General features: G+C 36.0%; 1 protein-coding gene across 1 annotated transcript in view; it reads left to right on the plus strand.

Annotated features, from left to right (window-relative positions):
• SORCS3 (sortilin related VPS10 domain containing receptor 3) overlaps positions 1-15,883 on the plus strand; it is a 687,244-nt gene that overhangs the window by 619,348 nt on the left and 52,013 nt on the right. The window contains exons 15-16 of the mRNA XM_051981368.1: positions 12,887-13,004; positions 14,252-14,385. Of these exons, the coding sequence (XP_051837328.1) occupies positions 12,887-13,004; positions 14,252-14,385 (252 nt within the window). The remainder of the gene's footprint in view (positions 1-12,886; positions 13,005-14,251; positions 14,386-15,883) is intronic.

Consider the following 15,883-nt stretch of genomic DNA (forward strand, 5'->3'; position numbering starts at 1 on the left):
CTGAAACTTTGTGATTCTGTGATAACATAAGAGCCATTTGCAAATGATAACATGATGAGTACCAAAGGAGTAAAACATATGGCAAGTACTATAAACTTTCAGAGGAAAGAGTGACCATTGTGAGTTAGATTATTTTGGAAAATCTTGCAGATAGAATGTTACTTGAAGTAGATCCATTAGAATCAATTAATTGATGAGAATCTAAGCTATAGATAGAATTTACATGGGCTGTCTTTTATATCATGTTCAGGGAACATATTGCATCTGCAGAGAATATGTTAATATTTGCAGCCATGAAGTCAAGTGAGCAAACCTTTCTTAAATACTTATCATGTACCAGATATTGTGATAAAGTCTTTGCCTTCAGAAAGTTTACTTTCTAATTAGGAAGGAAGACACCAGAAATATAAAACGAAACTGAAAAGGAGGTAATAGAAATAATAGAAATATCATCCAGAACCAGAAAGTGTGAAGTGTGAAGTATGAAATGAAAAATCAGCAGAAATTAAAAAAAAAAAAGAATTATCACTGATTTCTCTTTCTGCCCTTTGATTGTCATTGTTATTGATTCTAGTAGTATCTCATTGTGGGCAGAGCACTCTCCAAGGTCCTATGTAAGAAAGTCATAGGAAGAAAAAATACAGTGCATTTTCTTGAATAGTGTACAATTTACTGATTCAAACCTGCTTAATTTTTAAGATGAAATGGGTTCTAGACATGAGTTAGTACCTCTATATTGGGGGCCAGGGAAGGGGTGCTTACTAAATTAGGGATACTATTGTTGGCATAGGAGATGGAGGGAATAATAATTAAAATGATTATTAAAATAATAATAATACTAGCTAGAACTTATATAGCATCTTAAAAATTCACAAAATACATTATATGCATTGTTTATTAACAGCCAGGTGGTACAGTTTATGGGAGTACTGCGCTTGGAACCAGGAGGACCTGAGTTCAAGTTCTTCCTTAGATATCTAGCTGTGTGATTCTGGGCAAGTCACCTAATCTCTCAGCTTCTATTTTACCTAACCTTTCAGCTTCTGTTTCCATATCTAAAAAATTGGGATGATAATAACACTTTTTTTCAGAGGTGTTGTGAGCAAAAAAGTGAGATGTCCAGTGCTTTTCCAACCTTAAAATATAAATGCTACCTATTATTCTTAATATTTATTACTATTATTTCAATTAAGGAAACAAAAGGGAAGCAATGAATAGTGAAATATGCTTAGGAATACACGTGACTGGGGATATGTTGCTTAGGATAACACCTATTTTTTCATAATAATAATCATTATTTTCTGATAGATGTTACATGGAACTTTGTCTTCTGATTTTTCCTTTTGATTTTTAATGCATTTATTGTCTGAACTTACTCGATGCATAGTCCTGTGTTGGGCCCTGTGAGAGACACAAAGAAGGGTAAGACAGAGGTAATCCCTATACTCAGTGGGTTGAGAGATTTGATGGGAAAATAAAATCTAACTGTCTGAGAAATATACTAATAATGAAAAAATAACATCAAAGGAATGGTCAAAGCATGAGTGTTTAGGTTTTAGGGACTCAGATGATGAGAAGTCCACTGGAGGCTGCATTGGTCAGGATCATCAAAGGATTATTTAAAAAAATTAAAAAAATATATATTATCCCTTCATATTCATATTCATGCCCTGTCTCTATATGCTCCTTCTGTCAAATAATGAGAACATTCTAATAAATTACAAGTATCATCCTCCTATGTAGGAATGTAAACAGATAAACCTTATTAAATCCCTTATGATATGACTTTCCTGATTACCTTCTTATACTTCTCCAGAGTCCTATGTTTGAAAATCTAATTTTCCATTAAGCTCTGGTCTTTTCATCAGGAATGCTTGAAAATCCTCGTTCCCTGGAATGACCATCTTTTCATCTGAAGGCTTATATTCAATTTTTCTGGATAGGTGATTTTTGGTTGCAATCCTAGCTCCATTACTCTCCAGAATATCTATCTGTAATCTTCTGATTCTTTAATGTGGAAGCGACTTGATCATGTTATCCTGAGTGGCTCCACTGTATTTGAATTGTTTCTTTTTGCGTGTTTGACCTGGAAGATCTGGAATTTGGCTAAAATATTCCAGGGAGTTTTTATCCTCCTGAAAGAGGTGATCAATGGATTCCTTCAACTTCTATTTTAGCCTCTGCTTCTTAAATATCAGGACAGTTTTCCTTGATAATTTCTTGATGTCCAGGTTCTATGATTGTCAGGTAGACCTGTAATTTTTAAATTATCTCTTCTGAAACTATTTTTTTTAGGTCAATTGTTTTTCCAATGAGATATTTCAATGAGAGAATTTTTCCTATTTTTAATTTTTTTTTTACTTTTGTTTTATTGTATCTTGATTTCTTAGAAAGTCATTAGCTTCCATTTACTCACTTCTATTTTTGGGGGGCAAGACAACTATAATTAAGTGACTTGTAATTAAGGTTCACACAGCTAGTTTAAGTGTCTGCAGCTGGGTTTGAACTCAGATCCTCCTGACTTCAGAGCCAGTGCTCTATCCTTTGCACCATATAGCTGCCCCTTAAATTTTATTTTTTAAGGAATTATTTTCCTCAGTAAGCTTTTGTATCTCCTTTCCCAATTGGCCAATTTTGCTTTTTAAGGCAGTCTTCTCATTAGTTTTTTTGTATTTCCTATTATTGCGCCTTTCTCAGTTCTTTTCCATAATTTTTCCTCTATATCTCTTGATTTTCAAAGTCCCTTTTGAGCTTTTCCTTGGCCTGAGCCCAATTCTTATTTTCCTTGGAGGCTTTGGATGTAGGAGCTTTAACTTTGTTATCATCTTCTAAAAGGGTTTTTGATCTTCTTTGTTACCATAACTTTCAATGGTCAGAAACTTTTTTTTTGTTTGTTTTCTACTCATTTGCCTAGCCTATTACTCTGCTTTTAACTCTTTGTTAACATAGTGCTCTGTTTCCCGGGTGGAGGGGGCACTGTTGCTTCAGGGGTTTTGTGCAGCAGTTTTCAGAAATACTTCTAGGAATCTGATCACAAGCCCTCTTTTGTTCTGTCCTGGAACTGTTAGGATGTGTTTTTTGCACCATACAGCGGTAAGATCTAGTGTTCTGGCCCAAGCTGGGACTCCACTGACTAGGCTGCTCTGGGACTGCACACCAGCCTCCCATCTCATTGCCACACTCTCTCCACTGACCTTCAGAGTCCTCCCAGGTGTCCTGGGGCTCAGAGGTCCAGGAGCCTCCAGCACTGCTGCTGTTGCAGAGGTTCCACCTCACTGATGTTAGGGTTTGGGCTGGAGCTGGAGCCGGGACTGGGCCTGCCGTGGGATTGGGGGCTGGGCTTTCACTCTGGTTCCACAGACTTTTTCTGTAAACCTTCCAGGTTCTCTTTGGTGGCTCTGAGATGATAGATTTGGAAGTTCCCAATACAGCTGTTGATTCAGAGGTTGAACCCTGGCCAGGACTGGGTCTGGGGCTACATGCTGGACTCCCATTGTGGTAGCACAGACCTTTTTTGATGAATTTCCAAGCTGCCTTCAGCTGGAAAATGTTCTATTCCATTTTCTGGGGCATCCTGATGTTCTACATTTTACTTAGAGTCATTATTTAAAGGAATTTGGAGATTTTGGGGGGAGAGATTGAGTGAGTTCCTGCCTGTACTCCCCCATTGTGGCTCTGCCTCTGTCTCAGTTTCCTCATCTATAAAATGAGCTGGAGAAAGAGGGAAAAAACAACAAAAACCTCTCTAGTGTCTTTGCCAAAAAAATTTAAATGGGGTCATGAAGAGTTGGATACAATTGAAAACAAATAAACAACAGCACATTTGATACGTAAATCACATTTAGCTGAAGAAATGCCATCTGTTACCTGTGTGATTTTATCATTTCTCAAACTTCCCTGGACTTCAGTTATTTCGTCCAAAAAAGGGGAGGGTACTCTAGGAAATCTCTAAAGTCCTTTCCAGCTCCCAAGCCCATGATGCTCTTTTCCTCCTTTGTTTGACCGGGCCTTTTCAGAGATACTTTCTTTTTATTTCAAATTGTCCATTCATTGCAATAACATCTTCTAACATTATGTTTCTCTGGCTCTTGCCCCAACATTTCTTTCAGATAGTTGAGACTGTAAACAATGAATAAACAATACTTCATTGTATGAAGTAGGCTTCCTTTTATAAATCAAGAAATCCATCTGTGCTGATTCTTTTTTAAAGCTCTAACGTTATCACTTAACTTAATCCTACCCCTTCTTAACTTATTTTGAATCTTCTTGGAATTTCAAGGGGAGTAGAAGATACCAGCTTTTTATAAACTGGAATCTATCTATAACAGCAACAGCAATAACAAACTAATACTATTACTCCTACTCCTGCTACTATCACTGCCACTGTTACTGCCACTATTATTGCTATTGCCTCTGCTGTTGCTACTACTCCTGCTGCTGCTGCTGCTGCTGCTATGCATTGGGAACTTGGCTAAGCACTTTACAATTATTTTTTCATTTTATACTCATAAAAACACTGGAACGTAGGTGCAATGGTTGCCCATTTTTAGAGATTAGGAAACTAAGGCAAACAGAGGTTTTCGAAGTTTACACAGCTAGTATCTGAGACTAGTATTAGTATCCTTCCACTTAGCCATTTAGCTGTATGTGTATATATCTCTGTGTGCATGTGTTCATGCATTTGTTAAATAGTTACTAGCTTGTGACCCTAATGGACAGATAATAGAATATATTTATATATACACATATATACATAATATAAACACAACATGTATATTAAAATGTCACATTATATATGTATAAATTATATTTTGAAAATAGGATCATATAGTTCACACACATATCAAATTCATACAACTAGCACATAATGTATATCTGTAATGGGGCATACAGAGTTTATGTTTGTCTATCTATCCATCAATCTGTCTATTTACCTACAACTAATATCTAACTATATTTAATAAGTATATGTAAATATAATTTTATATATATATGTATATACATATCTGTACACACACTTAGATACTTACTAGTTGTATGACCCTGACAGATAGATCAATTTGTCTATCTTACTGTTTAACCCATTTATATGTATGTGTGTGTTTATATATATATGAAAAACATGCATATATCTATATACATTTATTTGTTTTGTTTATCTATGTATATATATTAATTTCTAGAGCCATAAAATATAAACCATAAAGAACCTCAGTTGTCCTCTAGTCTTATCCCCATATTTTACAGTTTAGGAAATGGAGGTTTAGAAAGGGGAAATTCATTATTCTAAAGGGGGAAGAGAGAAAAGAGGAGGGGTGAGAGTTACAAAGATGTAAGGAAATTTCTGGTCAATTCTCCCAAACAACCTTTATTTTATTTTCTCTTACCATGAAGGAAGATAATAGCATGTTCTGATATCTTCTAATTTTTTTTCCCTCACCCAATTTTGGGGAACTGAGGCTCAGTGGTTGAAGAATATCTTTTTTTTTATTTTTCAAATGGGAAAGTAACTGCTAGCTAGAATTCAGCATTACTTATATTATTACAAACAGGCTTCCCTGCTGTGAGACTCGTTTTTTGCAGCTGATTTGCACTTTTCTCTGGGTACCTGCTACTGTTTATGAATTAATGACTATTTGGTTGTGTTTTTTCTTATTATTTGGAACTAAACCATTACCTTAGGATTGTTAATACTGGCAGAGGACATTGGAGCTGTCCCTGATTTTCCTAAGCAGCCTCTGTTAGTCATTAGCTTGCAATAGTATCATAGAATTCTCTCCCCACATTCATTCCCTCTTCCTCTGTTCTCCTTCCCATTCCTCTCCTCGCCTTTCCCTCCCCTTTCTCCTTCTCCCTACACAATGCACTCACCTTTGATACACCTCAATCAGGAGAGCAAATAATACAGTTTAAATGAACAAAATCCCAGAATTAGAAAGTTGGCTCCCAGCTTGTGAGAATGAATTTAGATACATATGAAAGGAGAGGTTATGAGTTCCTTATTCCAGCTGGAGTACACAGCTGGGTCTGGGTCTTCATAGATAAGGGGCCAGTGAACACCTTTAGCCATCTTTAGATTACAGAGGGGCAGTAGGTTGGAGTTCCAATTTCTGTGATTGGAACAACTCACTCAGTAAAGTCTAGACTGGAAGATCTCGTGTTGTTTATGGCTTTACAAAGAAAATCCCACGACAGGAACTTGAACACGACCTTGCAATAAAATCTATAAGCAGTCCTGTTGGCAATTGCACCTAAGAGATAAGAAATAGTTTATTTATGCTGCTGTGACTTGTAAACTGGGAAATCCTTTAGGAGTGTAATTTTTAAGTAATCTAATCCAGAAACATAAGGATATAGATTTAAAGGGGCAACAGAAAAAGGACCATATTTCAATTTTTAAGAAAGGTCAGAATAATGCTTAATTCAGTGAATTTTTATTATGGCATATATTTATGTGTTTTATATTATGTATATACAAACAAATGGATATGGATATATAATATAAATACACATACACATATATAGATAAATATATCTCATTTATGACATTTAAAACAAATTTGCAAATGACACAAAACTAGGAGGATAGATGATACATTAAATAGCAATGTTTAGATCCAACAAAGTCTAGCAGAAATTTAATAATATGAAAATCCAGTTGGGATAAATGTAAGGCTTTATACTTGGCCTAAAACAACAACAAATTACTTCTGAAGGTATAGGAGGGTGATGGTCAAACCACGATTTGATAAAGATACTGGGGGTTATAGAGGACTAGAAAGTCCTACCAACAATAGAATGTGGTAGCCAAAAAACTAATGAAATATGTGCCTGCATTTAGAGAAGCACAGCAATAATGGGAATGACAGTCCATCTGTACTCAGCCCTGATCTGACCCATTAGTGTTCTATTCTTGGCACTATGGGTTAAAAAGGCTATTGAGAAGCTGACAAGTGTACAGAGACAACCAGGATGGTAGCTGTGGTCTGCTGATGTATGTTTAACAAAATACATTTTTTGGGGGGATTGTATGAAGGGGAGATGTATACATGACATACTTTTATATTGAAGCTGCATCCTTAATATTTTCTCCATTACTTTCTTAAGTCTAGATAATCAGCAAAATCATAAACCAAGCCCTTATTTACAGGATTTGTTGACTTTTTAGATGCAAATGCTCACTTTGAAAATGATTGAAGCTGTTTCCAGCATAGCCCTGGAGGAACCACAAGTGCTTGTCACAGGGGGGTCAGTTGGAGAAGCTGCGAAATTCTGGAGAAGATTCAAAAAGTATGTGATAGCATTTGAAGGATTGTCATATAAGGGAAGCATTCAACTTTATCTGTTCAGCTCCAGAGGGCAGAAGCAGGAGTAAGGGGTGGGTTGGTATTAGGAAAAAAATAAATCTTAATAATGAGAGCTTCTCCAAGTGCCTTGGGAGATGGTGGCTTCTTGTTCACTGAGGAGCTTTCAGCATGGAATAGATAGAGCACTGGACCTGGAATCAGAAAAACCTGAATTTAAAACCTCACCTTAGATACTTATTAACTTTGTAACTCTGGACAATTCCCTTAATGTCTATCTTTCTCATCTGCAAAATGGAGATAATAAAAGCACCTAACTTGTAGGATTTTTGTTAGGATTAAATGAATAATTATAAGGTGTATAGAACATAATAAGAACTTAGCAAATGTTATTTATTAGTATTAGTATCATTATAGAAAATACTGTAGTCAGTGAGGACTTCCTAGAGATGATAGGACTTGAAAAGTTGGAAGTAAAATCACAGATAACTTTTGGCTTTCAAGTTCTTTAAGTAATTGGTTGGTGACTAGCTGAGTGGCTTCTATAAGACAGAACTGACAAATGGAGTTGAGAGAAAAAAATAAAAGTGTCAAGATGACCTGTGGAAAAAGTAACAATCTCAAGTCATTTTCAATATCCATCATGCAGTCTTTTGTGAATCTTAGGACACAACTGACTTAGATCTTCTTGTGTAAGCAGTTATATGGTGGCAGGTAATATTTTGGTGGGAGTTGGAATGAATTTCAGAATATATACATATATACATATATATTTTTCCCCAGGATTTTCCTTGTCCTTCTAAACTAATGGCTTTTTAAAAAATCCTTGGTAAAATGAACCTGGAAAGATGCTTCCAAGGAACAAATAGCTTTTTTTATTTACCCCAGTAGAATAGTGCTCATTTTTATATAAGTCCTTAATTTAACAGTCATACCCAGCCACAACAGATAGAACTAAAAGTGAAACCAGTGAAAATTCCTAGTCTCTTAAATAATTTCCAAAAAGTCATTGTACCTGAAGCTCATACAGTTTTCTCAGAAGACAAACTTTCTCCTCTCAAGCTTAACTTCTGAGCATCTGTATTCTTATATTAAATATAATTTTGCGATCTTGGTCATCAGAAAAGAAGTAGCAGTTAGGAGATGACAGATGGGTACTAGAGGTAGGTACATGGTCAGCAGCAAAAGAGATATCTGCCATTGAAGGAAGAGATTGAAATTATGGGAACTTGACAAAACAACTAAAAATGATGTTATTCAGGACAGGTTAGAATCTATGCTTTGCTATATTCTCTGAGGCCTCTGCTATATTGTCACTAAGCACAAAAAAGGAAGTTCATAACGAAGGAGTTTAAATGTTTGTTCAGTGTTCTTTATCAAAGAAGTCTATGAAGAACACAAAACTTTTTAGAAATACTCCCATCAGAAATGGTTTAAATCAGGGAAAGCTTTTGGTGTTTGAGTGTCAGGTATCTAGAAAATTTACTATGTAGAGGGAACTATCCTTCTCCAGTGTTAGATAAATGGATAGATAAATATGATAAAATAGATAGATGAAGAGAGACAAATATAAAGAGACAGATATGATAGATATGTATATATGCATATCACAGATACATATATATGCACATATACATACATACATATATATACATACATACATATGCATACATATACACATTAGATATAGTGTTTATTAAGCACTTACTGTGTAATGGAGGATACAAATACAAACTTTTTTCATGCAGTTAATGGGATGGAGATTAAAAGATGCGTATCTCACATTCTTCTCTGATTGTAAATTCTGAAAACATACTCTGGGTTAGGTGAGGATGATTAGGGTAAATAATAAGGCTGGGAGTTTAAAGAGGAGCTGGAATATATGTTGTATAGATGGCTGGGATGTCATGTGGAGGACGCTTCTGGGCAAGATAAGGCAAAAGAGAGCTGGGAGATCCAGTGGTTATATCCAAGGTTCTGGTAGAGGAAGGAAGATGAAGATGATAGCCAGTGATTGGGTAGCAAAAAAAAGAGATAGAGATAGATTGGTATCATTATAGAAAATACTGTAGTCAGTGAGGACTTCCTAGAGATGATAGGACTTGAAAAGTTAGAAGTAAGCAAGAAGAATCAGGAAGATTTGGGTTAATGTTTTGTCTTTGATGCATAAAAACTGTGTGACCATAGACAAATTTAATTTGGGGATATAAAGAAAGGTAAAGATAGTGTCTGCTCTCTAAGAGCTCACAGTCTAAAGGCAGAGATAAGATGTAAACAACTACGTACAAAGAAGCAATATACAGGTTGAATTTGAAATGATCAACAAAAAGAATTAAAGGACTTCCTCCAGAAGGTTGGATTGTAGGAATCCAGGAAAGCCAAGAGATGTAATTGAAAAAAAAGTGTTCCAGGTGTGAGAGAAAGCCAAAGAAAATGCCCAGAACTAGATCCAGGAGATGGAGTGTCTTAAAGTAACAGCAAGGAGGCTGGTGTCATTGGATCACAGAGTGCAGGGTGGGTGAAAGAAGGTACAAGAATATGGAAAATGGGGATGGGGGCACAGGTTATAAATAAAGGCTTTTGAACATTAAACAAAGGACTTTAGATTTGATATTAAAGATAATCGGGAGCCACTGGGGTTTGTTGAATATATGGTGACATGTTCTTTAGGAAGATCTCTTTAACAACCATGTAGAAAATGGTTGAGAGTTGGGAGAGACTTGAAGCAGGGATACCAAACTAGCAGATTTTTTTGAAATAGCCAAGGTGCAAAGTGATGAAGACTTTGAGATAAAGTGGTGGCAGTAACAAAAAAGAGAACATGGCATAGGAGATACATTATCAAAGCAAAATTAAAAGGCTGTACATGAGAGTGGGGGAAGACACAAATTGTGAGAGAATGAGGAGTCAAGAATGATATATATATATAGGTTGTGAGCCTAGGTGCCTAGAAGGATGGTGGTATCTTCAACTGTAATAGAAAAATTAGGAAGGTCTGATTTTTCTCTCCCAACATGACTCATAAAGCAAAGTATATTAAAACACTTAGGGCTTGAGAGGATGAGTTCTATTTAGTATTTATTGATACATGTTAAGTTTAAGATGATTATGAGACATTCAAATAAAGATCTCCAAAAGGCAGTTTGGAAATAAGTGACTGGACAAAGTTAGAATTAGATAAGTAGATTTTTGGATTATTACTGTAGATTTGAAAATCGAGTCCATAGGAACTGATGAGATTCCCTGATGAAATAGTATAGGAAGGGAAGAAAAAAAGAGTCCAATGCAGACAATGCAAGACTTGGATGAAGATTGAGCAAAGGAGAATGAAAAGGAGTGGTCAAGCAAGAAAAGATCCAGGAAGGAACAGTATCTTGAAAACCTAGAGAGACACACCTCTCAGATTGGCTAAAATGACAGGAAAAGATAATTATAAATGTTGGAGGGGATGTGGGAAAACTGTGACACTGATACATTGTTGGTAGAATTGTGAATCTGGAAGTAAGCCCAAAAGGTTATAAAACTGTGCATACCCTTTGGCCCAGCAGTGTCATTACTGGGCCTGTATCCCAAGGAAATCATAAAGGAGGAAAAAGGACCAACAGGTACAAAATGTTTTTGTAGCAGCTCTTTTTGTATAGCTTCTTGTGGTAACCAAGAACTTGAAAAGGAGTGGATGCCCATTGATTGGGGACTGGCTGAATAAGTTGTGGTATATGAAAGTAATGGAATATTATTGTTCTATAAAAAATGATGAAAAAGCTGATTATAGAAAGACCTGGAAAGAGTTACATGAACTGTTGCAGAGTAAAACAAGCAGAACCAAAATACACTGCAATAACAGCAACAATAACAGTTGGGAATGATCAACTATGAAAAACTTGGTTCTTCTCAGCAATTCAGTGATCCCAAAGCAATCCCAATAGACTTTGGAGAGAAAATGCCATCCGTATCCAGAAAAAGATCTAAGAAGACTGACTATAAATCAAACACATGCTATGTTCACTTCTTTTTTCTGTTTTTTAAATCTGTCCCATGATTTTTTTCCCTTTTGCTCTGATTTTTCTCTCCCAACATGATTCATAAAGCGATGTATAAGTAAAAATAAACTTAAAATATTATTGAAAGTGCTCCCCCCAAAAGAAAAAAAAATCTAGAGAGAAGAGAGTATTAAAGAAAAAAGGATGATTTATTGTGAAAAAGGGTTCAGAAAGGTCAAAATATTGGTAGAAGTATTTGCACATTAAGAATTCTCTAAACAAATGAAATCAGAGATCCAGACCTGAGTATCCCTTACTTCAGTACAGTTTGGATTCTTAAAATATACATATTTCTTGAATAGAAGAAAAAATACCTTAAATTATTGTCTTAGCTATCACCAAGAAAGTATAAAAGCCCAGGCAGAAAAAAACATCCATGTGTTGCTGTGAGAAGGAGATGGATATTTTCCTAATCACAGAAAAGTAGATCTCCAGTTTGATTGAGCTCCAGTAATGTAATGATTACTCACCCTCTTAAATCACTCTGATAGATCTGCTGTATTGTGATTCCATAATATGCAATCAGGGCAGAGTTTAGAAAATCTGTGGGTTTTTTCCCCTAGTTTTCTAAAAAAGATCAATCATTCATATTTAGAGAACCTTTCAGATGCTAGCCTTTAGAAAGGTCGATATTGATCATTGTTGTCTCTCAGGTTGTATGGCTGTTTATGGCTGTTTACTATAATACATATAAGCCACCTTTCTGAGACTTGTGAATTAAAGGATCTATAGAAGGGGCCATATTTCTGAGCTTGTCTGAGCTGAATATAACCAAAAGAATGCTAATAGAGATATCTCTTTATTCAAAGAACTCTATGAATACATTGATAACCTTTCCCAACTTTTCTTAATTCTAATGCCTTCTCTCTGTTAATTATTTCTTTTATTATGTATATAGCTTGTTTGTGTGTGTATGTATATATATTTATAATTTCTTATATATATAATATTCTTATGTGTATATAGCTTGTTTGTATACATGTGTGTATTTGTGTTTGTATATATGTATGTATACATATATACATAATATAAAATATTTGTTTGCATATCATATCTCCCATTAGACTCTGAGCTCCTTGAGGGCAAGGATTGACTTTGCCTTTGTTTTCTCTCTAGGGTTTGACAAAATGCCAGGCACTTACTAAATGCTTATTGGCTGACTGACTGAAAGAAAAGGGCTTTCTGTGGAATGGCTGTAGCTAGCAATTATTATTATTATTATTTTTTTAAGATGGGATGCTTTATTTTCCACAGTGGGGATTGATTTTTTTTTATTTTATTTTATTTAATAATAACTTTGTATTGACAGAATCCATGCCAGGGTAATTTTTTACAACATTATCCCTTGCACTCGCTTATGTTTCGTTTTTTCCCCTCCCTCCCTCCACCCCCCCCCAAGATGGCAAGCAGTCCTATATATGTTAAATATGTTGCAGTATATCCTAGATATGCTAGCAATTATTTTTAACAACATTTTTTGCCCAATCTTGCCACTACCTTAGTGACTCTTGACCTGTGTCTCTTTCTCCCTCAAACCCTTAGAGTTTTCGGCCACTTCAGCCTCCGTTCTGAGTGGCAGCTAGTGAAAGTGGACTACAAATCCATCTTCAGTCGAAGGTGCATCAAGGATGACTTCCAGACCTGGCACTTGCTTAATCAGGTAGGCCCAGTTGCTTCTGGTTTCTTAATTGACAGTTTCACCACATGCCTAGCATTGCTTGTACTGTGGGTCCCTCTACCTAGGACAAAGAGAAAAGAAATTATGAGAATTCCTTATCTTCCCAAGCAGGAATTTATATCTAGATGTCATTCTCAGATACTAAGGTTTTAACTCTTTCTGAGAAATAGTCACTGAGGATCTCCTGTTTCCTTTGGCATTGCAGTAATTTTGAAGGAGTTTCAGGTGTCCACTGGGAGATTGGGTATTAAATCACAAGCTCAAGGAAGGATAGTAGGGTCACAACTTCACAACTGTCAGATATAGGCATTTCATTTTTACGGGTAAAGAAACTGTGAGCCAGAAACGTTAAGTAACTTCCCTAAGATTTCATGGATAATGGGTAGAAAAATCGAACCCAGATAGATCTTCTGACTCCAGAATCAAGTGTTTTTTGTTTTTTTGTTTTTTTTGTTTTTTTGTTTTTATAAAGTTGTGATGGTCTGAACAACATAAAGTGATGTGACTTAAAATTGATATTATTGCCATTTAGTACAATGGTTATTATTTAATTGATTTTAGTCATGTGATCTCATTTGGGATTTTCTTGGCAAAGATATTAAAGGGGTTTTCCATTTTTTTCTCCAGCTCATTTTGTAAATGAAGAAACCGAGGTAGACAGAGTTAAGTGACTTGCCCAGGGTCACACAGCTAGTAAGTGTCTGAGGCTAAATTTGAACTCAGGAAGATGAGCCTTCCTGACTCCAGGCCAGCACTTGATCCCCTGTTCCATCTAACTGCCCTTAATACGATAATCACACAGTATTTAGAAAAGAAGTAACTGAGTTACCAAAATGGAGGTCTTTTCTGTTCCAGAGTAGTATTTCATTCGAGCCCAGTAAAACTTTTGGAGGCCTGTGTGTTTTGGGTGGAAAATGATGTGTTTCTGCCATTTATAGAATATAGGAAAGTCATTGCAATGGATTGGCCTTTTGTCAGCAGTCTAGGTGGTCAGTCTCACCTCATTATTCTTTCTCCTCAGAAGGAGGAGATTCATTGACTTTATCCTCAAACCAAATGTAAATTTGAGGATGATAGACCTGAGGTTTTGGCAGCATCATCAGAATATGGGGGGGTCCAGCAAAAAAATAGAATGGGAATAATGTCAGCTCAGGACAATTCCCCCCTGCCCATCTTTTTCTCTCTTTATTTAATTATGGCTTTTTTTTTTTTTTTTTTTTTTTTTGCAGGGAGAACCCTGTGTCATGGGAGAAAGGAAAATATTCAAGAAACGCAAGCCAGGAGCGCAGTGTGCATTAGGACGGGATTACTCGGGAACTGTGGTTTCAGAACCATGCATCTGTGCAGACTGGGACTTTGAATGGTGAGGGTTTTTGACCACCTTTTACATTGATTTGCAGGTATAGCCTTCGCCTTTTGGGTTGACACAGGACAGTCACAAGAAACATGCAATATGCCAGACTGTCATTTTTGGTCCCAAGCTGCTCAGCACACTGGGACTGCTGCATTTGGGAATAGAAGTCAGGGAAACAAGGCATTTTCAGAGTAGATAAGTTCATCTACTCAAGGATTGAGGAGAAGATGATCTTGCCTCTGCTTTAGAAAAAGTCTTACAGAAGATGAAGCTAGAACTTGAAAGTCCTTCACTGTCCGTAGACCACAGAGGATAAATTTACATGGTAGCCATCAACACACCTAATGAGCAATTGAATGCAAACTTCTGAGTGTGAGGGTTCAGTTGCTCATTTGGTCTTTTCTACATGGAGATGCATGCATGCATACATGAATGAATGAATGAAATAAAAAGCATTTATTAAGTTCTTTACTACACACTGGGAACTGGAGAAATAGTCCCTACCCTCAAGATATTCACATTTTAATAGAAGACAATACTATATATATAAGTGATGTTTAGTGGGGATTTTTAGTTTGGAGAGTCTCATGAACGATGAGTCAGGTCATAAGAGAGTAGATTGATACATTCTTTCAAATAACAATTGCTTTGAATTCAAATGAACGAAATGATCAGTAGTTAAATGTTTGTTTGTAATGCACAATTCCAGAATGGGAGTAGGAAAAGTCAGCTGATAAGAAAATCATGCATGACTGAGGCTACTTAGATGGCATGGCCATCATATCTCTGACCCTGAAGCTTCTTTTAGAAATCCAGCTAATGAAGGGACTAGCTGGTAATGAAAAGATGATCAAAGATGATATGGTGAAAAAGTGCTGGAGATACATCCATGCTAAGACCAGAACTGCCTCAGCTGGTTTCAGATAGAAAGAAATGCTAAAAATATGGAAAGGGCTTTTCTATTGTATGTGGGTGTGGGACAAGCCTCTCCTACAAGAGAAACTTGGAAATATATTTTCCCAGCTTGGACATGTTTTTTGGAACACACAAATCCAGCATCTATTTGTTCAGACTTTTTGACCAATCATGCATGACCCATGAGTGCATTAGAATAGAAACATTGTGCCTGGATAAGTTCTACATGCTGCCTTTGCTTCTGAACCAGTCCTTTAAGTTATTAAAGAGAACTGGATGGGAAGAAAGTCAGATTGAAGTATTTGTGGATATTCTAATGAAAGAAAATTTGCACCCAGACAATCAGGGACTTTGTGGAGGAAAGTTCTATTTCATTGACATATACTTGAAACAATGACTAAAGTTAAAGCCAAAGAGTTTATAGTAGATCAAAACTTGAAGTTCATTATTCCATTCTGCAAAATTGCAACTAGGACAAAGCATTCTGTTTTGTTGTATAATATAGTCGGAAGAATCTGAAACAATTTCAGAACAAGCTCCCTTTGCCAATGAAAATTGAATGAGAATTAAATGCAAACTCAGGACCATGAAC

The sequence above is a fragment of the Antechinus flavipes genome, chromosome 2 (assembly GCF_016432865.1).
Source record: "Antechinus flavipes isolate AdamAnt ecotype Samford, QLD, Australia chromosome 2, AdamAnt_v2, whole genome shotgun sequence".
Lineage (NCBI taxonomy): Eukaryota > Metazoa > Chordata > Mammalia > Dasyuromorphia > Dasyuridae > Antechinus > Antechinus flavipes.